This window comes from Fragaria vesca, linkage group LG2, assembly GCF_000184155.1.
Source record: "Fragaria vesca subsp. vesca linkage group LG2, FraVesHawaii_1.0, whole genome shotgun sequence".
NCBI lineage: Eukaryota > Viridiplantae > Streptophyta > Magnoliopsida > Rosales > Rosaceae > Fragaria > Fragaria vesca.
The window spans coordinates 21,916,937-21,941,518 of record NC_020492.1 but is presented as its reverse complement, the minus strand read 5'-3'; the positions used below and the strand labels follow the sequence as shown (position 1 = coordinate 21,941,518).

Here is a 24,582-nt window from a genome sequence, read left to right as displayed (position 1 = left end):
CTTATGAGATCGAGAAGAGAATAATTAACAGATAAACAATCCTTGCGGCCGTCTACAACAGAAACACATAATTAACTTATATCACACACAAGCCAAAGTCTCCATATATTGAAAATTATAGCTTGTAACACGTAGTTGGTTATCATCAATACCTTGCCTGGGTGTTAGTTGAAAATATTTGGAGATCTTGCTTTTGAGATTATACGAGATGACTTGACCAGGAATATGTAGCAACAAGGATGAACTTTCTTCTCCTTCAGTTTCCTCTGGAGTAAGAAAGAGCACAGCAACAACTTCCGTCATGTGCGACCATCGGTATTTGGGGATAATGTCTCTGAGATCGATATGGTACTTAAGACACCAACCAGAGTAGTCTCTCTTCATCTCCGACACTTCGATACGTGGGATGAAGACAGTACTTAAGTAGATTTCAATGAGATGCAGATGGCTGCCACAATGAGACTCTTGAAGAAAACTGGAGTCAGACAATTCAGAATACCCGTTGTGATCAACATGTCCGACACGCTCATCGTCTATGTGATAGTAGAGGAGCTGGTTTTGATTCGACTCTAACCAATGAACTGCGTCATTGCAGTATACCCCTTCAGCATAAGTGAAAAAGAAATTGTGTGGCATACTGACAGAGGAATTGACAAGTCTCCAACTTTTAGTCTCAGATGAATATATGTCTATGTTAAAATCTAGGTTAATATCTCGTAGTCGATGCGTCGTTATTATTTGATAATTTTGATTATTCATGTCTATTGGAAGGTTAGTCCAAAAGACGAGCAGCTTGTAATGAGGTGATCTGGAAGGGTCAAAAGCGAAAGCCTTAGCGAAGATGCGGCATGACTGACCAGAAGTAGTAGCAGCAGCTGGAGGAACGAGTGTGGAGAACTGGTGGGTAGTGGGATTGAGGACATAGTAGTATGCATATGGTTTTTCTCTTGTTTTTTTGAGATCACAACATAAGAAGAGGCCATTACAGGACTGGATGATCTTGATATCATCATGCAGGTTTGGAACCAAGTTAAGAGGATTGCAGTTGTGTGACCCAGATAGAGTTTGGTTACTTCTAGTGTCATGATCAAGATCATCAAGAGGGATGAAAGAGAAGGCAGTGCATGACGAACTTTGATCCGAAAAGACAGCAGACATGGATGAGCGGGGGTTTTGGAGGGTGTGGCGGTGACAGAATTTGGGGTCGGAGATAAGAGAGAGCCAGTGTTTGGAGACACATTTGAACCGGACCAGAGGTCTAGCTGGTACGCGCACAAGAATCTCAGTAAGGATGTCTTCTATACTGCCCACCATCTCCATGTAATCTCTCTCACAGTTTATGTTGTTCGATTGTTTGTTTAGGATTTATATATAACCATCAAATCTAAATCCTAATCCTAATTACCACAAGAAAACAGTCATATTTAACCATTATTGATTCCTAATGAACAAAGGAAAAGATGCCGAGTCAAAGAACCAAGTAAACTCTGACAAAGCCAATAAATTACTACTAAACATTAACGTGATTGTGTACTTATGTTGTAACTTATTTGTCTAATAACGTAACCGAGTAAATATTCCATCTAATTAAAGCAGGCCATAATCTGGAAAAATAGGATTTCCAGCCCAATTTCTTCCTCTCTAAACCAAAGTCTGCAAATTTCCTTTCAATCAGCGACAAAAAGAAAATAAGGGTAATAAACTAGTAAGTAATAATGCAAATTATTGTGTTTCTTCATTCCTACATTCTTCATCAATCATTACCACAACATCATGGACTAGTTAACCATGCACACGTCTTACAAGGTTATTCATAAGGACCTGAAAATTGACAGACACGTAATACACTTGAAAATCAAGATAATGGTCTAAGGCATCAAACAAATTTGCAAATGTTTTGATAGCTGCTCTTTCCAACTGGTTTTTCGAGAAGTTAATTGCATGCCCTTACAAACATTGGTCATACAACCAACATGGATACTGACTTGAAAGGATCTTGTTCTCTTCAAATTAGAAATGTTTTGTTATTTGACCGCTTAAGGTCATGTTGTATTAGAGGTTCTAGCTTGTAACTTAATTTTGTGTAAGAATACGCTTTGGAAAGTAGATTATACATAACCTCTATCGCTTGCCATGGCAAGCGAGGCAAAACACTCCAAGGCTTATTTATCTTGCCACATCTACGCCATAGTACCCATGGCGTGCAATGCTAAGCACACCGCTAGCTTATTCTCAAGCTAACGGTGCCCATGTATAGCTGCACAGCAACTATATTCAGCATGTATAGTGAAGGTTCATATTTACAGAGATACATGCATGTCGCTACTTGCTAAATTGGAGAGAATGATGCTTAATTTGCAGAACCAGCGAGGACTAATCTGAACTGAAATATTTTTGGAAATAATGTACATACACATAAGTGCATACAGAATCTTAGTTTTCTTTAATGAGAGATATTGTTCATTTCATTAACTTGGCACGTACGTACATCATATGTTGTTTTGATACAAGTGCGTAAAATTTTCTTTTGCACGATTGAATGATTAATACAAACAACCATTACGGCGGTTTACAACAGAAAACACATAACCTCTATATATCACACAGAAGCCAAAGTCTCCATATATCGAAAATTGGGTTTTGTAAACACAGTTTGGAATCATCTGTTGATGTCATAATTTAGTTCGACAACGAAACTTGACTTTTCAACCCATTCCACATAGGAAGCGTTGAAATGTCAAAAAGTCACGTATGACTCTAACCTTTCAACGCACCCAAACCTTTATTCGAGAAATAAAGATGATCCTCATACGTAAATAATGATGAGGTGCCCAGCCTAGCATTCAAAGTCTTTCTTGGACTGTCACCAAGTGTCTCAATTGGCATGACATCAAGGGTCTTGGCATGTCACTAAATGGTTACCTCACCTCCTAGCTAGCATCTAGAGCCTCAACCTCCAAGGTCGATACTTCGACCTCCAAGACCAAGAGTTCGACCTTCAAGGCTTAAGAGCCTCAACCCTCAAGCTCTCTCTAGGACGTCTAGTAGTCGCCACCAGGCATGTCTCCTAAGTATGCCTGAGAGTGAGTCAAGGAAGAATGTGTCGTAGGTGCGCGACATGTATCTTGACCTTCCCCACGTGTCACGAAGGCATGGCTCGAGACTGACTTGATAAGAAGAGACCACATAATGTCGACACGTGTTACCAACTCTGTCAGACCCATCCCTCAAAGCCCATGCTTTCCTTCCACGTCACCAACCTCTCTCCCTATATATACCAAGCCTTCCCAAGGCTGAAATCACACACACAACTCCATTTTCCTCTCTTCTTTCCCAATTATCTCTCTCTCTCTCTCTATGTATGTATATATACATACATATACATATATATATATATAAATCTCTCTTTGTAGGCGCGTCAGGAGGGTCTCCTCCCATGCCAAGAAGCATAGTTGCTAGGCTCATCTATTCATTCTTCTCCAATCTCTACTTATTGTTCAAACACTTTACTGACTTGGGCGTCGGAGAGTGTTTGGCCGGCCTTAAGCTGGTCCTCCGATAACCTCCTAGCTCACATGTCAACAGGTCATTCAATGACACTCCATCAACTTGAGGAAGAGGAGACCCAAGTCAAGTGGCGGATGTCCAACGCCAAGAAGAAGGTGAGGAAGCTCACCAGAAGAGTGGAGGAAGTCCACCAGAGGAGTGGATCAAGCCCACCACGAAGTGGAGCATAAAGGCTCTACATCAGCCGAAGGAAGTCTACCAGAGGAGTGGAGGAAGTCCACCAGAGGAGTGGATCAAGCCCACCACGAAGTGGAGCATAAAGGCTCGACATCAGCCGAAGGAAGTCCACCAGAGGAGTGGAGGAAGTCCACCAAAGGAGTGAATCAAGCCCACTGCGAAGGGGAGCAGGAAGGCTCGACATCAGCCGAAGGAAGTCCACCAGAGGAGTGGATCAAGCCCACCACGAAATAGAGCATAAAGGCTCGACATCAGTCGAAGGAAGTCCACTAGAAGAGTGGAGGAAGTCCACCAGAGGAGTGGAGGAAGTCCACCAAAGAGTGGATCAAGCCCACCGCGAAGGGGAGCAGGAAGGCTCGACATCAACTGAAGGAAGTCCACCAAAGGAGTAGATTAACCCCACCACTTTATACGTATGATTTCAACGGAACTATCGTTGACCCGTTGGTGCTAAAAAATGACACCAACATCATCAATACCTTGCCTAGGAGTAAGTTGAAAAGATTTGGAGATCTTGCTTTTGAAATTATACGAGATGATCTGACCAGGAATATGTAGCAACAAGGATGAACTTTCATCTCCTTCTGTTTCCTCTGGAATAAGAAAGAGGACAGCATATTTCGTCTTGTGCGACCAGGAGCTGAAAACGTCACTACGATCAATATGGTACTTAAGACACCAACCAGAGTAGTCTCTCTTCATCTCCCACACTTTGATATGTGAGGTAGATTTCAATAAGATGCAAATGACTGCCACAATGAGATTCCTGAAGAGAATAGGAATCTATGTGATAAATGCCTGTAGTCGACATGCAGACAAATGCCTGTAGTCGACATGTTCGACACGCTCATCATCTATGTGATAGTACCATAGGTTTTTATCCCACCCTAGCCAATGAACTGCGCCATTCCAGTATACCCCTCCATCAGAAATAATGAAATGTAATGGCATAGAGAAAGTGACAAGTCTCCAACTTTTAGTCTCAGACGAATATATCTCTATGTAATAATCTTGTCGATGAATAATCCAAAAGACGAGCACCTTGTAATGAGGTGATCTGGAAGGGTCAAAAGCCAAAGCCTGAGTGAGGTCGCGTACGTATGATTGACCATAAGTAGTGGCAGCAGCTTCGCCAGCTTGAGGCATTAGCGTGGAAAACTGGTTGGTAGTGGGATTGAGAACATAGTATGATGACCTACTTGTTCCCATGGGACAACATAAGAAGAGGCCATTACAGGACTGGATGACCGTGATCTCATTCGGAACGAATTTAAGAGGATTGCAATTGGCTGAACTTTGGTTACTTCGAGGACGGCCATGATCAAGATGGATGAAAGATAAGGCAGTGGATCCGAATGATGTTTTAGGAAAGACAGCAGAGACGGAGGAGCGGGGGTTTTGGAGGGTGTGCCGGTGACAGAATTTGGGGTCGGAGATAAGAGAGAGCCAGTGTTTGGAGACACACTTGAATCGGACCAGAGGTCTGGCTGGTACACGCGCAAGAATTTCCGCAATGAGGTCTTCTATACTGGCCACCACCTCCATGTTATCTCTCTCTCGTCTCGGCGGATCTCTCTCTAAAGCTTTTTGTTGTTTGACTGTTTCTTCTAGGGTTTATAACTTTATATGTAACCATCAAATCTGAAACCAATAATAAATACTGAATTATTGATTCCTAATCCTAATCAACTAAAGAAAACCGGTCAGATACGTCTAGAAACCACAAGTAGCTGTGAAACCTCATTCACGACTACTTAACGTGATGAACGCAGACACGAGTGTGAAAGAAACAGTTCAAAATTTATAAACAACAAGTGCGTAAAATTTCATTTTGCTTTGATAGAATGATTAATGTACAATCCTTGCGGCCGTTTACAACAGCAAACACATAACTTCCATCACACACAAGCCAGAGTCTCCATATATCGAAAATTCCTTGCTGTAACACGTAGTTTTCGATCATCGATACCTTGCCTGGGTGTTAGTTGAAAAGATTTGGAGTTCTTGCTTTTGAGATTATACGAGATGACTTGGCCAGGAACATGTATCAACAATGATGAACTTTCATCTCCTTCAGTTTCCTCTTGAGTAAGAAAGAGAACAGTATATGTCTTCTCATCGCGCGGCCAGAAGGTGGTTAAAATGCGATTAAGATCAAAAATACGGTACTTAAGACACCAACCAGAGTAGTCACTCTTCATCTCCCACACTATGATACGTGAAGAATAGATATCAATGAGATGCAAATGGCTGCCACAATGAGACTCCTGAAGCAATTTGAACTCAGACCGTCCAGAATGCCCCTCAGGCTTATCAACATGTCTGACACGCTCATCATCTAAGTGATAGTACGAGAGCCGATTATGCAACCCTACCCAATGAACTGCCCTATTGCAGTATACGCCTCCATTGTATTCGTAATAAGGATTTAGACTAAAAAAATCGTTACAAGGATCTGCATCACTGTAATCGACAAGTCTCCAACTTTTAGTCTCAGACGAATATATGTCTAGGTTAAACTCTGACGGATCGTGGCCGGCAAACCAAAACACTAGCAGCTTGTAATGAGGTGATCTGGATGGTTCAAAAGCCAAAGCCTGATAGAACATGACACATGATTGACCAGATGCAGCAGCTGGAGGAATAAGTCTGGAAAACTGGTTGGTAGTGGGATTAAGAACATAGTATGGACGAAGTTCACTTGTTGTTTCGAAGGGACAACGACATAAGAAGAGGCCATTACAGGACTGGATAATCTGGATGGACTCAGGCAAGTTATGAACCAAGTTAAGAGGATTATTGCAGTTGGGTGATGAACCAAATAGATTTTGGTTTGCATGGTTACTTCTAGGGTCCTGATCAAGATTGTCAAGAGGGATGAAAGATAAGGCAGTGGATCTGGGTGACATAATTTTTTGTTCCGGAAAGACAGCGGAGACAGAGGAGCGGGGGTTTTGGAGGGTGTGGCGATGACAGAATTTGGGGTCGGAGATAAGAGAGAGCCAATGTTTGGAGACACACTTGAATCGGACCAGAGGTCTAGCTGGTACGCGCAAAAGAATTTCAGTGAGGAGGTCTTCTACACTGCCTACCACCTCCATCTTCTCTCTCTCAAAGTTTTTTGTTTGATTGTTTCTTTAGGATTTACATATAACTCACTGAATTATTGATTCCTAATCCTAACGAACAAAAGAGAACCGGCCGAATACGTCTAGAAACCATTATTGAAATGGGCCGCATAATCAAAACTGTAAAGAAAAATCAGCCCGGCCCAAAAACTTTTGAAGGTAGGTCAGCGTGAGTGAGAGTTAGAGATGACTAATGCATCTTCTTCTCGCTTGAGGACTGCTACTCCGCATACCAGAAGGAAACGGCTTCCTCCTCCAAACTTCTCCTTCCTTTTGATTCTGAAACTCCCAAGGTTCCCCGAACCCGTCGAGTTTTAGCTCCAGGTACTCTTCTTCCTTCTCTTTTTATTTTATTTTATTATGCGGCATCCCAAACATTCAACTCACAGTCGTGCTTTTCTCCTTCTCTTTGCTGCAGGAGTTCCAAGGGTCTGTCACGCATCAGTCTTGCTAAGCACCGATTCATTGGGCAAGGGTTTCTCCAATCGCCACGGCTTCGAGGTATGAAATTTCCCCAATTTGCTTCCTCTTTGAAACCCCGAATTTCTTCCTTTCTTTAACTAATGGATTGTCGTCCTTAACTTACTGCGGGGATTCACAACACCTTGAATTGAGTACTGGCGCTTGAATTTTGGATGTAGAAATTGCATCTTCTTTTTCTTTTTTTCTTTTTTTTTTTGATGGATTTGGGATGGGAATATCGAAATAGAATTACCTTCATCGTGTGATATTTTCAGCTTTCCTTTCGTCTTCCTCTTACTGCGGGGACTTGTGATTCCTTGTGCTTGAGTTTTGAATGTGGAAACTGTATAATAATTTTTTTTTTGATAGCAGCAACCTTGCTTTGGATGAATTTGGTAAGAGAACTATTAAGATATAATTTCCCAGATCATGTGATACCCTACTTAGCTTTCCCTCTTGCCATGTTTTCCTTACTGCGGGGAATTGCAATGCCTCGAGTTGACTATATTGTTGCTTGAATTTTGGATGTAGAAATTGCATCTTCTTTCTCTTTGTTTTTGCATAATGACTCAATGCTTTGTTTCTGTAGAGCAATTTGACTACAACTCCAATTGAAAGGAGTGATTCACACAACACTGCTGTTTCAATGGAGGATTACGAGCATGGTGATAGCGGGGAATCTGACTAAGACTTACTGCATGACTTTTACTTCTTGTCTCTCTTTTTTTTAATCCCTTGTTAACTTGCTAGGGTAGCGGCACTGATGCTCAGGAGAGGGGACCTGCTATAAATGTCGGTGTTTATGAAGATAAACACGATGAGCAAGCATGTAGAGTTGTAGAAACTTGCCAAAGCCAACTTTGAGTCCCCAATCTACGACATCATGGCATAGATCTCTCCAAACCAAAAAGGTCCCCTCATGCTTCACTTCCTTGACTTCCATGCTATACAATAGCAGACCAAGCCTTTCAATCAAGGTATGTTTCTGATAAGCACTTTTTCCCTCTCCAAACAAGCTAGAAAAACTACCTCCACCATATTTTTGAGCAAATTTGGTCAGCGGAACCACAAACTCCGAAGGAACCATACCACCTTCAAAGAGAGATTGATTACCACTTAGCGGTGGTTTTTCAGTACTATCAACTGTAATACCCAAGCTATCCTTGACATCAAAGCAGGCAACAAAGTCCCTGAATCGTGCCTCTAAATCAGTCGACAAATCTTTCCCCGCCTTGTCAGTTGCAAGAATGGAAGAATTAGTTGAAGTGGTCTCTCTATATACCAAGGCTGTATTAACAAGATTGTTGTCTCCGCACACAGATTCTCCAGCTTTCAACAAGACCGGCTCATCCTTCAAGAAAAAGAAATTTTTGTAAAAGATTTACAAAATTATGTGTACTTTTTCTTGAAGGATGAGCCGGTATTGTTGAAACCTGGAGAATCTGTGTGCGGAGACAACAATCTTGTTAATACAGCCTTGGTAAATAGAGAGACCACTTCAACCAATTCTTCCATTCTTGCAACTGACAAGGCGGGAAAAGATTTGTCGACTGATTTAGAGGCACGATTCAGGGGCTTTGATGCCAAGGATAGCTTGGGTATTATTGTTGATAGTATTGAAAAACCACCGTTGAGTGGTAATCAATCTCTTTTTGAAGGTGGTATGGTTCCTTCGGAGTGTGTGGTTCCACTGAGAAAATTTGCTCAAAAATATGGTGGAGCTAGTTTTTCTAGCTTGTTTGCAGAGGAAAAAAGTGCTTATCAGAAACATACCTTGATTGAAAGGCTTGGTCTGCTATTGTATAACATGGAAGTGAAGCATGGGACCTTTTTGGTTTGGAGAGATCTATGCCATGATGTCGTAGATTGGGGACCTCAAAGTTGGCTTCTTGTTTGATCATCTGAAAGCAAGCTGCCAAGAGTTTTTTCGGATATAAACTCAGGCCTGCTGGTTCAGACAACTACTGCAGGGAGGTTCGGTTCACCAGTTGGAAAAAAATCCGTATTTGAGCTGAGAGCTTGCACATCTTGAGGAGCAAGCACAAGGGCCTCTGCATTTGGCAACGTTATTTGCCCTGACATCATGACTTGCATTTTAGAGTCTTTATGGACTCCTCAAAGCCGGGCTTGTACTAGTTTTGTTTTTTGTTCCTATTGACTCTTCACTTAGTCTTGTTTTTTTTTTTGAAGTTTGGAATGGAAATTATGCCACTGCTGGTGTCTTTGATTTAAATGACTTGCATTTGCTCTAGTTCCCACACCCTTTCTCCTTCTACTTTTTTTTTGTGTTTTGTGTGCAGGTGCAGGAAAGTGAGAGGTATCATTATTCACAAATGCTTCTTCAATTTTTCTGCTGGAAAGATTACAAAAGGTTGCAACATCACTGTAGTTGTGTGTTTGCAAAGTGTCATGGAGTATTGAAGAAGCAGTTCTTGCAGAAAGTAAAACAACTGAGATTGCGAGATCGACAGTAGTAGGGCTTCAACCATTTGCCATTAATAGGGCTTGTGAGAGTTCCATCAGTTGTCGAGGCAAGCATGTAGTGGCCACTCCTGTGAGATTCTTTGATGATGAATGACCCTTCCCATTGTGGTGCAAACTTTAAGGGACCTTCTTAGGTTTTATCTTTTTTATTTAATAAAATTTTGATTGCCAAAAAAAAAATGATGGCGTGATTTTTCGGGTATCAACAATACTTCACCAATACACGCTGTTAATCTTACAAGAGCCAAGAAATGACAGACACATAATACACTGGAAAAATAGATTTTACATGATTCAGCGAACAGTGCCTCACCGCCTGAGAAACTTATCAAACCAGTGGCTTGCCTCTTTTACCATAAGAGCGGTCATTTGGTGGCCGATGCCAGGCTCTGCTATCAACTGGGTTTAAATAAAGTGGAGAATATACATCAGCTTTGGCAATTAATCTCCGAAATCAAAAATTGAACAAGAGGATACACTACATTGCATTTATATGAACAAATATGAGATGAGTTAAAACTGAATCTCCACTTTCCACATATTCTGATGAAGTGGTAGCTTGTTTAAACAGAGAAATTGAATTGAATAGGTTAAAGTGCATGCTGTGTTATATTATCTTTACCCCTTGAGGTGCTACTACCAGTCTACCACATACCTTAAATTTATCTGCACTCTGTGCATCTTCATAAGCCTTGAGTGCTCTCGCTTTGGGAACATCCAGACCAGCGAGTGGACATCGAGGATCTTCTGCACCTATTAATTAAAAAGAAATGAATATGATACTCGAAGAAAACATGATCCTTCATGAATAAAAACAAACAGAAATTTTGTAACAAAAACAAATAAACAGAAATTTGATCTAACTGATTGGATCAATCGAAGGCTATAGATTACAGCGCATTGCAGGACTCAAAAAGCACAATATTCAGTGGACAACAGAAGTTTCATGGATTATATTTATTTAGATTTAACAGAGTAGTGCACTCCATTATATTTTGGATAAATTATTAACAGTTGGAGAAGAGTGCAAACAAGGAGTTTACCATTTAAAATCAATAGAGGACGTGGTGCAATAGCTGGAACTGTATAAGGAGAATCAAACTGGGAGGCCAGACCTGGAGCAATTCTATCCCACACCTGGTCAGATATGTGAATTTGTAAGATGCCATCCAACTTCAGTAAGCATATTGAACCATTGAAGTGTAAACTACACTATCCAGGATATCACATCAGAAGAGTCAGGTATGCAACTAACCTTCTCCACTACTTCTTTGTCAATAGCACTCTTGTTTAGATCAATTCGTGCTTCTGGACCGTAACCAAGAAAATGAAGGAATTCCTTGATACAAAAATAGCTCTACAAGCTACTACTGAAATGGATGCAAAGAACGAATAATATACCAATTGTCTTACCTTCAAAAACAGGTTTTATGCTGTCAACTCGAGCCTGCCACTTATCATTGTCTATTGCCCATCGAAACCCCTATCATAGTTGCATAAACAGTGACTTGGTTGTACTTGTACTATGTAAGCATAGAGGTAATGAGCTAGACATACTACCTGAACGCCAATTATAGGGACAACCACTGCATAGCGGGTGTCAGCAGCAGCAGCCAACCATGCATGCATACCTGCATTGCGAACAACAAGATCAGTTCTGCATATTTTAGTAAAATTCATATTAAAGTTCCCATCTACGAAGTTTTCTTTGCACACCTCCCAGTGATTCACCGGTGATTCCTAGCCTAGCAGGATCCACATCCTCCCTCTGTGTTAGATAATCTGCCAATTTTATCAAGTCCCAGACCTGCCATAGTAAGAATTGCATCGTTTATAAAACACCATCAGATTACTAACCCAAATCATTTCACTAACTATACTTTTTGGGGGTAGAATTCTACATTTAAACTTAATTCTTACATGAAGGTAACATTTCTTACATGAAGGTAACATTTCCGTAACTATTTAACTTGCAGACAACTTATAAGGGGAATTAGTAATTACCGTATCAAATAAGAAAGGCATTGTATTGCCTCTTTTCCACGCTGATATGAGAGCCTGTACATGAATAAGATTACCAAATCACTACCGGGCCTCAGTCGCAGAATAAGTATTTGTCTGATGCTTATTTCGTCTTGATTTGCCAAAGCACTGGTTTTCAAACAGTAGATTTTTGCAGCAAAAGATTTATAGATTGTGAATTTATAGTATTAACAAGCCAGAATTGCACAACTAAAGTGAAGTGCATAAGTATACCCACATCTTGATAAGTGGTTATATTGGTGGCACGTTCACCATGGTAGCGAGAATCAATGGCAATCGCTACATATCCCCTCGAAGCATAGGCCTGAAAAAGAAAATACACCTCATTTCACCAAATTGTGCTTGAACAAGAACAAAGATTCGAAAGTGAACAAATAAAGATCAAACATAAGTACCTCAAGCAATGGTCTCAACCACTCTTTGTTCTTGTTAGTACTATGAAGAAAAACAACAGCAGGCCTTTTCTGGATACTACTTTCTTCCCTCATGCTCAAAATCAACACAGGTAACCTCCCCTGCTCTCCTGCCTATCAAACCCATTCCAATATTTACCATAATCATTTCGAATACTCATCCTAACAATTTCAAAACAAACACTACAATTACCTCAGTAATTAGGTAAAGATTCTCCTCCTGTAGCTTCTCCTTAAAGTTGGTAATGTCAGCCTTGGGACACGCATTCATTGCCTAGTGAAACACCCAACACCAACGTTTGTATAACAAAACAAAACAAAAACAAATGTTCTAGGAATCAAACGTTAGACGAGAGGTTCGAACCTGGCTGAACCGTGGAGGGCTAGCCTCCTGAAACAGAGGTTCAGTCACCGGTTTCGCCTGTTCCACCGTCAACGGAACTGAAACAACGCCACTTCTCATATCACCGGAAAACTAAACTAAACTGAACTGAACAAGTCAGCATAACATAAACAAAAGAATCAGAGAGTTGTGATTGGCTCACCTTGCCCACATCGCCTGCTAGTCAACACTTTGTGAAACTCGGAACGAAGCTTCTGGGCGTCGACAGATTCCTCGGCCATTTGGGTGATGTGGGTGTCAGTGTTTGATCTGTGTCTGGTCGACCGAGACAGGGACCTGTATTTATAGGGGAATATTTTTGGCGGGGAGGGACCTTGCCACGTGTGGGGCAGGGGAGGTCGCACGTGCGGGAGGGTGGTGGATGGTGACGATAGAGTGGGGTGCTGCGGAGGAAGAGGGATGATGAGGGAGTGGGGCATTGTGGTTATTGGAGATGGTAAGAGTTGGCTTTGTGTTAGTGTTGTTATGGAAAATAAAAGTAAAATTACTCTTTTGTGGAAATAATAATTAGAAATTTTGGAGGTGTTTTTGGAGTGTTGTTCCATGGATGATTGTTTCTGGGTTTCTGAAGCTCTTGATACGAGGTAGGTGATCTCTGACAGAAAAGGCTGATCTTATTGGACTAAATGGGATCTTAGGTCCTTTTTTCTTCTTTCTATTAATGCAAGATTCTGGTTGATGCCGGCACACAGCTTATCTGAGAGGTTTCAGGTCATATGTTCAACTGCAAAAACCTGCCTATAATGATGTTGTGAGGAACAGTGCTATTTTTGTTGCGGAACAGGTAAATAATGCCTCAAAAGACACAAAAGATAGTCGAAAGACCCGAGAAAGTAACACCACCAGCCCTTTTTGCAAAAGAACGATGATGGAAACAAGTTTTTGTTTGAATGAAAATGACCAAAGGAAACGAAAGTAGTAGGAAGCACGATTCAGACACGATCAAAGTGAAGACCTAGCTCAGGAAGATGCAAGGAAGCTCCACCAGACTGAGTACAACAAGATTGGCTTCATGCAAGCCCTTTCATGGACATTTTCTATTTAAGCCTCAATGAGAAAGTGGATAGCTGTGGCTTGCTTCAATCTCAACTTAATACAAATGTACGCATTCACCAAGCATGTATAACACGCAATTAGGACCAAAAAGTCGAGCAATAACACTGAGCAACCCAGCAATATGGATTCGACACGACGACATTACAATAAAACACTGACTAGCCAGAGGCAAATGAGTTGAGCGTAAACAAACATAGGAATTATCATGCATCAAATAACTAGAGGACAGAGGATTTACCGTGTATCAAATAGCATAACAAACTATTCTCTAATAGGGGAACAGCTATGTATTGAGATGCTTCTCGGTTGCTCTGTATGTCAACTATCTATATGTGATCTAATTTCGGGGAAACAAGTTCTCATGTAAACCTGTGAGGAGCTAAAATTAAACAACAGCTCTTTAAGCAACCTTTAAGTTACCTGAATTTCACTGGATCATACATCAACATAGATAATATAACAAAATTTAGAGCTATTTTTGGGTTTAAATTGTGCTGAAACAGAAGGGTCTACTTGTGACTAGATTCTCCAAAAATGTTGTACAAGACCTAAGGTCAACTGATGGCAAGAAATCATGCCCAAACATCTCAAAAGGAGGCACAGTGATAACACTTGAACTAATCCTATCCTAAACTAACGACTATAATGTTTGATTTTATTGCCCAGTATTATTTTTCAAGGGCAATCCAACTCCAGAGACATAATTGACAACTGACTGAAGCACTTTACCATTTGTGGAAGCAGGAGATTTCCCAATGTCATTGCTGTATGTCACTTTCTCGTACCTGGGATTCTTTGGGGTTCCAACCTCTACAGAATCCTTTTGGATTTCCCTCTCCCTTTTGGCTACAGGAGAGCACATTGTTTCTGCAACGCGAGAAACAAATGAGTAAGGACTCTTTCTCTTCGGTTAGTTGGACATATGAAAACATATATATTCATCAAAAAGGGTCCTGGTTCCCCTTTTACCATATTTGACCTTTAGTAACTTCTTCATAATTAGTTTGATCGAGTAATTCTACATTTTTAGAAATTAGAATGAACAACTTTGGACCTTAGTAATGCAAAATCTTTAAGTTCTCAAGAATCTTCACAATGCTAATTTACATTTTGCCTAGAATGAAAAGAACCCCATTGAACTCACCTTTTATGCTACCACGAGTAATAAGCAGGTTTAGGAAATCCCTGAATCCTGAGAGGACAACCCTTTCCTGCTCTTCATAAACCTCCGTGCAACCTATTTCCTGAGATGGATTCTGAGTTGTGCTTTGACTATTAGTCGTTATTCCATTTGGCGGCTCAGCTGCCATAAACATCTTATCTTGTTCATCACACATCAGAGCAAGCGTTCCAGGGGACATTGGCCTACTATTTTGCGCATCACCTCCATCTGATCCAGAGCCACTGCTGCCATCTCTACCATGTGCAGAATTTTGATCCTGTTCCGTTTTACTTTCTTTCCCCTCTCCAGTGGCTGAAACGGTAGTAGTCTTATCAACCGTCTCTTTTTGCCTATTTTCTGTACATGGTATTTTAGAAATTCAAAACCAAACTACACAACAAAAAGACAAAAATAAATAATATCTGACCCCACTAGCAATCCAGTAGGGGAAAATATAAAATATGCCAAGGAAAAGGATATCTTTCAGATGCGTATCGGACTCTGTTTACTCAATACACTTGAACTACATGCCAAACAATAAGTCCTACATGGTTGTTCAAAACGTAATCAGAAATCTAGTAACCTAAAAGAAATGAAAACACAATCGAATATGACCAAAAATATACATTACGCCATTCAGAAACAACTTCCGAGTGTTATTTTCTTTAGAGAATTTAACTCTAGTAGCTCAAACAAAGGATTTTGAAACTAAAAATAATGGCCATTTCAACTGAAAGTTTGATTCTTTGGCACACAGCCCAATGATAACACATATTGGCCCCTAAGTTGCATAGCGTGCACACATAGGCACACAGAAAAGCACGTATAAAAAATAAAACAAAATGAAAAATATACAAAAAAGAGGCTACAAAAGTGAGATGCAAACATGTCACGCAGAAAAGAAAGATAAAAGGTCTGTATATAACCAAACCTGCAAATGCTTTTGCAGCTTCTCCTGAAACTACAACCAAACGTGAACACAGATCCTTTATGTTCTCAGGTTGGATGATATTTGCCAACATAGATCTTCAGTAATAGAAACTGACAAGGGTTATATATTGAAAGAAAAATGAAAATAATAAAAGGTTTCTATAGCATATTTAAGAAATTTGACACACCTGTAAGTGGGTTTTGAAGATCCTGGTACTGCAGCAATAGGAGTAACAGAAGTAGGAACAGATAACAGAGAAGAAGAGGCCATAGGAGGTCTTAAGTGATTTTCCTGATTTAAGTCAAAGTTTGAAATTAATAAATATATACTAAAAAAAAAAAAAAACTATTCAGCCAGTTGGCTAAAATAGAGAAATTGGAAATGGAAAGGGAGAAAGAAAGGCCTAGTTTAATCTTAAAGAGATTGCCATAATCAATTAATTTGTCTTGTAGTAAATGTCATTAACAATTTAACCGCACTAGCATAGCCTTTCAAAAATTATAAATAAAAAAATGTAATCTTTAAGCCTGGTAAGAACAATTTATCAAATTATTCACACAACAATGGAAACATCAAATTGCACCCTTTCATTGTAAGCAACCAGTTGGAGTATATCGTATCAGTACTCAACTACTCATATATTAGTAATTTGACAAACTGTACCTGCTGAGTGTGTGTAATTCGGTGAGCTGACTGATCTCTGGCTCCAATGCCAGAAAAAAGTTCGTCACTCGGTCTTTGTCTGGAAACCAGAGGCCCAAACCCCGAGGATCCAACAGCCCCACTAATGGCTGCATTTGCCTGTTGCACGTTGGCTACCGTATTGTGATCTTCATGAAAGATAGCCCTTCTTTCTTCACTTCCATCAAAGTTCTTGCAGTCCATGCATTTACAGTTTTCAGAACATAGAACATTGGCTTGGAAGCACTCACAGTACTTCTTGAGACACCCAGACTTCCTGCAAGCACATCCTTTGTGGTGCTTTTGAACCTCGCCAGCATCTTCCTGAATACGTTTAAACAAATTATTAATGCACTTTGAACTGGAGTTGTTCAAGTTAACAAAAAGCATGGATACCTTGTATCATTAAACATATTATGCTGACACACATTTACAAAGACAATTTCGTGATACTGTGATAGATAAGTAAAGCCATTAACTAATCAAGCTCCACATAAGTCAGATTAGATACCCAAGAATCGCGAGATTCATGTGGACTGCTAGCAATCTTTGGTCTGAATGCTTTTGGGTTACGCTCTAGAATTGCTCCAACCGCATCCTGCCTAGCAGCTTCATGGTCCACGTTATTATGACAATTTATGCAGTTGCAACCTTTACAATAAATTCCAGCTGCAAAGCACTCACAGTACCTGCCAAATGACCAAAATTTGGATCATATTCCAAACAGAAATATCATGAGCCACCTAGTAGGCATAGTATTCAGCGTAATACGGAAAGAAAAAAAAAAAAAAAACACTATTAGTATATATCAAAGCAACTGACATCTATAGCAACTTAACTCATTATTAAGCACATAGATTTTGTAATATGTATTCATCTTAAGGTAGAGCACTTCTGTGATTGGCAAGATTCATGCATCTGCCCAATTCCACAACACTATACTGAATCCCCAAGAAAAAAGCATAGTAGAAAGTGTGCATGACATGATCATAAAGCTTTCAGGTTTTCACTCAATAACAAATCGACAGGGTAAGTAACACTGAGCTGTACCAATAATGTATATATCTGTAAAATATCCCTCACTCTCCGTATGTAACTGAGAGATTATTCACAATAGGTGGTTAGGTGTTCACGCTCAGATTAACAAATCTGCGAGGGACATAAGCACACATGGACCACATTCTACATGCTAAAAGCCATAAAGAGAATTATATGTTCTTACAACTTCAGGCACCGCGAATTTTTACAATTGCACAGCTTTTGCTTCTTTGGAGTACTATCTTTCGCTTCGCTGCGTGCGCGTGGCTTAGGAGACTCATATCTTCTGAAGAAAGCATATGCAAACAAATGTCAATACGAATATAAACTACATAATACAAAACATTCAACATCAATGGGATTTGAATATATGTTTATTAAAAAGAGAGGAGCTTTGGCAATGAATAATATAAACTGAAAGAGGTCATGAAGCCTATAGCTCCAATGATGGAGCGCATCTACCCAAACCAAAAGACCTGAACTTCAACCTCCTTTCTCCCTCAGCCTCTTTTTACCAGAACAGACCATCAAATGTAATATATAAAGCAGAGTCTTTAGTGTCTTCTCTACGATTAAGAGAACTACTACTCTTCCATGTTACTACTATTTTCCAAGACTTCTCATTTCGATAAGTTATCAATGTGCATAACTAAAACAACTACCTATTCCCTCACATTTGCAATTCACACAAACCTTACCTATTTTGCAACGTTTTCCTACCACAAGAACAGAAATTTAAGCCTAATTCAAACATTCACATACAAATAACAACAAAATTCAAATCTTTCAGCTCTGAAAAACAGTCCACAGATAAATTACCCCAATTTCGGTGGCAAGTGCGCAATCCGGCCATTCACCGGCATCGTCGGCCCCACCGGCCTCGCCTGAAAGTGCAAAACCGCCTGCGTCAGATACGGCTTCGGCGATTGCGCCACCACCGTCCCCTGCTGCTGCGACTGTAACGCCAACTGCGCCGGTGAGTTATGCACCGGCTGCGGCTGCGGCTGCGACTGTGACTGTAGCTGTACCCACGGCTGCGTCTGTGGATGCGCCCGCGGATGATGCATCTGCGGCTGAGGCACCGGCTGCTGCTGTAGCTGAACCGCGGCCGGTCCAGACCGCTCCGGCAACGCAGCGTTGGCGGAAGGCTGAACCGGCGCCGTGAAATCCAATTGCCTCGCCAATTTCTTCGGCGCCGTACCGGAAACCGTTTCGCTCTGCTCCATCATTAATCTCTCTCTCAAAATTCAAAATTGGCCAATCTCACATTTAATTCCACCAAAACTCAAAAATCCTAGAACGGCTCAAACTACTCACACATTAAACCCTAACGAAACCGATCCGTTGCCGAGCTAAACACTCCACCGGAAACCGCCGCGGACCGGTATAAAACTCACCGACGGTGAAAAAACCGAGCATAAGTTACGCAACAAAATCAAAAAAATTCACAGACGTAGAAGAAACAGAAACAGAATCGGAAGCTACTGGAAACTCCCGAATCCGATCAGAGAGAATGGAATTGGGGCCAAAGATTAGGGAAGATAGAAAGAACCTCCTCTCTCGCTTTTAGTCCTCTTTTTCTTTTTCTCTCCCTCTCGACGTTTTTTGAAATTCAATTTCCTAAATAACGTAGGGTTTGATCAGGCTTTTCGACGATCAGGCGGATCAAATTGAAAGTTGGGGTTGACGGTGGAGATTTGAGGTTGGAACGAGGAGGAGATAAGAGCCGTCGGATTGGTGGGGTATTAGGTTTTAATCTGGGAAAGCGACGCGAGTGGAATTTGGCGCTAATTGGAGTCCTGGGAGCATTCGGGGGGTCCGGGAATGGGTGTACGTGGAGGGTGAGGATTGAGGGGTGCTTGACCTAGGAAGCTAACGGACGGTTGACATTCAAAACTATGGAGATGGAAAGTGCGAGATTTAATTTTGAAAAAAATGAATTCTTCTCGCGGCGGCTACAGCGTAAATAGTGACATAATTTTGGATTTTTGAACATCACTAAATTTGTTCTTGTATTTTTCTGAATTTGTTTGAGTAGCCCTAATTGATACTTTGTGGTTACTTGGAATGGACAAAATAGTTTCTGCATAAAACTATTCACCAAAGGTTGGAACTGAGCAAAATGGAGATAATAGTTCCCTTAAAATTGGGCGATTGTTCAAAGCAAAATTGGGATTTTGCAAATGTGGGGAAATAGCTATAAGTTCATTTTTGAGAATGCTCATGTGTGAGAGTTAATTATTAATCTATCTATAAAAATGAAAAGATATGAAGATCAAACACGTTTTTGTTTCATTAGAATCAACGTGAATATAATGTATGAATCACATTGTATTTTTTTATTGTGGTAAAGGAATATGAGAAGCGAGAAAGAATAACACGTACACTCTAGTTTATAATGTCGCGTTGTTATGGAACTGAAAACTATTTTTTCTATATAAATGACCCGTTTTATATTTGTGATAATAAAAGAAACGTAAGTCACACAAATGTGTATCCAATTTTAATAATCTGTCAAAAATAAAAGCAACTTGAGTGTATAACTTATGTATAACTTGAATTTGTGTGGTCATAAAACATTAGCACTATATATTCTTGTTACTATATAACTACAATGTTAGAGCATCATTATAAGACTCGATCTCTTGGCTTCTTATATTGGATTGCATATTTAACCATTTTACGAAAAATAGCATACACATTGCAATAAACTCTTGAATGACTCTACTTAACAATGTCGTCATTCTCTTCCGTGATACTAACTCTTCTCAAAAATATCAATATCTACACACACACACACATACATTCATTTTCTCTTCTTTTTCGTATTACTTTTCGTCAACTCGCTTCTACATTTTTACTCAAACTTAAGGGGCCGGTATGGAAAAAGAAGAGATGCATAACGTACACTTATGAAAAAAAAAGAAGAATAAGATGTGTGTGTGTGACACTAATACCTACACCAATGACTAACAAAGTTTAGTTTTCAATTTGATAATTTCTCGTGTTTGAGAAGGTGTTCCAAACTAATGGGGAATTTGTTGAAACTACTCTAATCTAAATGATAATTTTCTCATACGTACTTCAATCTCTGATTTATAAACAAATATAAAATGAACGTTGTTGTTACGACCAAAAGAAAAAGAAGAAATGTTAAACCTCGTCCGAATACTAACTGGTTGGTGCGAATGTTACTAACTTACTAATGTAAGCGTAGTTACTTTTTATCCCATTATTAATAAACAAAAAAAAACGATTAATTCAACTACATTGAACAATTGGTCTCATAAAATTATCAACATTTTATCCTTTATCCTGCTTTTTATCTTTATGTACACAGTGTAAGTTGTGAGTAGGTTTCGAGGTTGTCTATCAAAAAAAAGAAAAAATAATTTGTTATAAACTGCAATAACAGCTCAGGTATACAGTATACAGTAGTGAGTATTGATATTTAGAATAAACTTTGGTAAAAAAAATAATAATAATGAGAACATTCAGAATCAACTGTACCTAGCTACCTTTTGGACAGAACTGAAGGAACAGTAATAAGAAACTGAATCATCCAGCACTCCTCCGCCCCCATCACCGCTCGACCAGCAATCCTCCGCCCCCTATCAAAACTGAATCAGGCAGCTCAACAATGAACAATCAATCCTATCACACTCTCTCTCTCTCTCTCTCTCTCTCTCTCTCTCTCTGTGTTAATTACCAATTGGATCCGACTGCCACAGTCGGACTGAGATGTGGTGAGTGGTGACGGATCCGACTTCCACAGTCGGACAGATCAGAGGTGGTGCTGCCTACAAAATATGGGTATAAACAGGTAGGCAAATGTAGGGTGAAGTTAAACAATTTACTATATCTGAGTAAGTACACACTTTTCAATGAACTGCAAGATCAGATAGTTCGATCATCAATAATTTTACTATCTACCCTGTTCCGTTCTGATACTGCTACCGATCGTTTTGACGATAAAAACCACAAGCCCAACGGACGTATCAGTTTACCTGAACCCCACATTTTTCTTCTGCACAATCATGAATCATAGCTCGACTGCCTGGCCTATTCGCCACCTCCACGCACCAATAACCCATTATTAAGACTCATGGGAGCACCGCCGGTCCACCACCACCGACAGTTCTAGCTGCAGCTCCACTGAAAAATGACAGGACCTTCACAATATATAACCATGCCCTAATTAGCTATAGCTAGCAGCCTAGCACAAATTATATATGTTACGCTTATTATGCTGCTAAGTACGTAACCCATTTTTTCTCCTAAGAATATCACACACCCAGGTGGCCAGGTATACGTTCTCTCCTATTCATTTTCATTTTTCATATATAGATTCATACCCATTACTTCTGGAATTTCATAAAAAGGCAATACCCATTTGGTTTACTTTTGGTTTGTGTAAATAGAATGCAAATATTCAAATTTTTATGAAAGAATTATAAGTATTAACTAGTGCCAACCTTGTTTTAAAGAGGCTCGCAAAAGAAAAAACTTTGATGTTGCTAATATAAACAATCGGAAACCAAAAGTATAGCTAGGAAGAAGTTGGCTTCCTTCTCTACGAGTTTACGTTGTTTCTAAGTTTATCATTCCTATATGCATGCTACTACTGCTAATTTTTACGATGATTGATCAAGTCGTAGATCGATTATACATGTGTGTGTGTACGCACGAGAGTTACTACTGAGAAAGGGAATCCCAGTTTGTACGAACTAAAGATTTCGAAAGAGCTGACGGGTCACATTCACAGGCAATAATACTATATATGGAAAAGCTAGCAAGCATGTCAGTTACTCAGGTACTCAATCGTTGAATGCAGCGTGGTCCAAAACGACCAGATTAACTAGATTAATTCAACTATACCCAGTAACTAATTCCCCTTCAAAACAAAGTATGCGTTAATTTGGTTGGTTATGGCACTAATATTAACCTAATTAACCGTGTATATATTCCTCCTAATTTGTTCAAAGCTTCAGTGAAACATACCATTTTATTCATGAGTTTTGCCATACATGCATTTCATTTTCACTAGTTTAATTACATTAACATATAGGTAAAAAGAGGAGCTGAATTATACGGTTAAATGTGGTTGCATCCCCATAACTCTATTTATCTCCAATGTGAGGAGAAGTTTTATCAGCAAGGTTGATTTTGATTAAAGTTTTCAAGAATACCAGCAATTGAACAAAGCATCATGAAAGCGAAAAGGGTTAGGGCTGATTAATTTGGATTATATGAGAAAGATTCAAGTCTAGACTATATGTGGTAGATCTATTCTATATATATGAATGTGACACATTATATATCGTGGAAAGATTGATTATTGGAATATTGGGTCAAGTTGGCTTGGCAACAAGAAGAAACGAAAAATATACGAAGATTCATTCGTGGCGTGTGATATATTTAACCTTTAGTTTTCGACTCGATCTGTTCTCAACTTAGCAATAAGCCAATAAGCATATATATATATGATCGAGCAGATTATAAATTTGAGGAGCAGGAGCAGACAGAGTTCTTGGGTCATGGAAGCACTTTCTGTGCTAAACATTTCTTTAATCATGTATAAGCATACATACATATATAAATGGGTCCTCATTTGGATATTCATTTGAATAATTAAGCTGAAATATATTATATATGGAGATATATATATATATATATATATATTAAACATGGAAAGGGCCCGATCTCCCTAATAAGATACTCATTCATGCAGATTTATATAGATTCACAATGTTCTGTCAAATAATTCTTTGTACTAATCCGTTCTTAATTATTACTAATCCATTATTAATTAGTACTAATGAATCCATCACGAATTCACATCCGTGAAAATTGTATACAGTAGGACGGGTTCTTGGTCAGAGCTGTATTGCTGACACAATCATAACCTGCTAGGTTGTTGGTTTGGTACAAAACGTCGAGATCGACGACTAATCAATTAGTTCTGTTAGACTAAGCTGGTGCATTCTATATGTTACAGCTAAATGAGATTGATCGCACCAACTAAGTGATATTAGTTAATAGAATCATTAGCTTAATTCTCCTCCCTGGTTAGTTAATCTGTGGCTTTAATCTCCAAGCTAGCTAGGTTCGAATCGGTTGTGTTGACAGCACTGGGTTTGATGCATACAGCTAGAAACCAGACATGTCTCTAATATGGAGTGCCTAGCTAGCCAGCCATATATAGACGGTCGAAAAGACAACTATTATTGTTTATGATGATGGGGTTTACATGAACGGTGCTTACATATACTTTTGGATTTTGATGTGTATGTATTATATATAGATATACGCCATGTAGCTAGCTGCTTGATTAAAGTTAACCTAATTGATCAAGCAGATTAATGTTCTCTACGGTTTGTTAATTACTTAGTTATATCTACATTTTTTTTTTTTTCGTGTAAGGCATCTCCAGAAGGTCTACGTACATGTGAATGTCCAACCGATCTTATATATCGTTGTGCTTAATTAAATAGAACATACATTTCTTGTACACATTACATATATATTCAACTTAATTTCTTTCACCACCTTAATTGGGTAAATATATTTGGAAAATTTGACTTGTATGCCTGCTTATATATACACTCGCAGGTCATGCATGATGCATCATATGGATGATATATAATCAAACCCACCAATGCTAGCTATCTATAGATTTGAAACGAATCAAATCCTACGTACTCTGTAATCCTCGATCCATTCCGCCATTGCATGATTGTTTCCTTCTTCTTCTTCTTTATATTTTCGGAGAAACCTAGAGGATATTATTAGGCTTTGAGAATCAAGAAGCTAGCTTTACAAGTAAAAACAGAGCAGCTAGCACTGATAAACTACAGTTGATCGAGTATAACAGTCGGCGGTGTCAAAATCTGAATCCATGGCTCCATGACAATTCCGCCCCAGTTTCAATATGCAGCTAGCCACAAAATCCATTGAAATTCAAGACGTACGTACTGAATAAGACGAGCTAGAGTACTACGTACGTATCAGTGTATCACCTTCGCATGAGTTGGAGT

The 24,582-nt window shown here is 39.5% G+C and overlaps 5 protein-coding genes across 5 annotated transcripts; all 5 read right to left on the bottom strand.

The window, feature by feature from the left end:
- Positions 1-81: 81 nt before the first annotated feature.
- LOC101305538 (F-box protein At5g07610-like) lies at positions 82-1,320 on the bottom strand. The gene has a single exon (XM_004292809.1). The coding sequence runs from the start codon at positions 1,318-1,320 to the stop codon at positions 82-84; it is 1,239 nt and encodes a 412-aa protein (XP_004292857.1).
- A 3,207-nt stretch (positions 1,321-4,527) lies between these two features.
- Positions 4,528-5,289, bottom strand: LOC101305243 (F-box protein At5g07610-like). The gene has a single exon (XM_004292808.1). It carries the CDS (start codon positions 5,287-5,289, stop codon positions 4,528-4,530), a length of 762 nt encoding a protein of 253 aa, XP_004292856.1.
- Positions 5,290-5,642: 353 nt separating this feature from the next.
- On the bottom strand, positions 5,643-6,845 carry LOC101304943 (F-box protein At5g07610-like). The gene has a single exon (XM_004292807.1). It carries the CDS (start codon positions 6,843-6,845, stop codon positions 5,643-5,645), a length of 1,203 nt encoding a protein of 400 aa, XP_004292855.1.
- A 2,993-nt stretch (positions 6,846-9,838) lies between these two features.
- LOC101306980 lies at positions 9,839-13,061 on the bottom strand. Its single transcript, XM_004291146.1, has 13 exons — positions 12,820-13,061; positions 12,639-12,715; positions 12,468-12,548; positions 12,257-12,388; positions 12,079-12,165; positions 11,823-11,876; positions 11,535-11,625; positions 11,379-11,449; positions 11,232-11,301; positions 11,074-11,126; positions 10,862-10,955; positions 10,474-10,571; positions 9,839-10,217 (listed from the first exon to the last, which is right to left on the bottom strand). Exons 1-13 carry the CDS (start codon positions 12,896-12,898, stop codon positions 10,128-10,130), a joined length of 1,077 nt encoding a protein of 358 aa, XP_004291194.1. The 5' UTR covers positions 12,899-13,061; the 3' UTR covers positions 9,839-10,127.
- Positions 13,062-14,388: 1,327 nt separating this feature from the next.
- LOC101306693 (protein tesmin/TSO1-like CXC 5-like) lies at positions 14,389-19,107 on the bottom strand. Its single transcript, XM_004291145.1, has 8 exons — positions 18,365-19,107; positions 17,730-17,831; positions 17,019-17,196; positions 16,490-16,831; positions 16,014-16,117; positions 15,827-15,921; positions 14,878-15,252; positions 14,389-14,600 (listed from the first exon to the last, which is right to left on the bottom strand). Exons 1-8 carry the CDS (start codon positions 18,772-18,774, stop codon positions 14,389-14,391), a joined length of 1,818 nt encoding a protein of 605 aa, XP_004291193.1. The 5' UTR covers positions 18,775-19,107.
- Between the last annotated feature and the right edge of the window lie 5,475 nt (positions 19,108-24,582).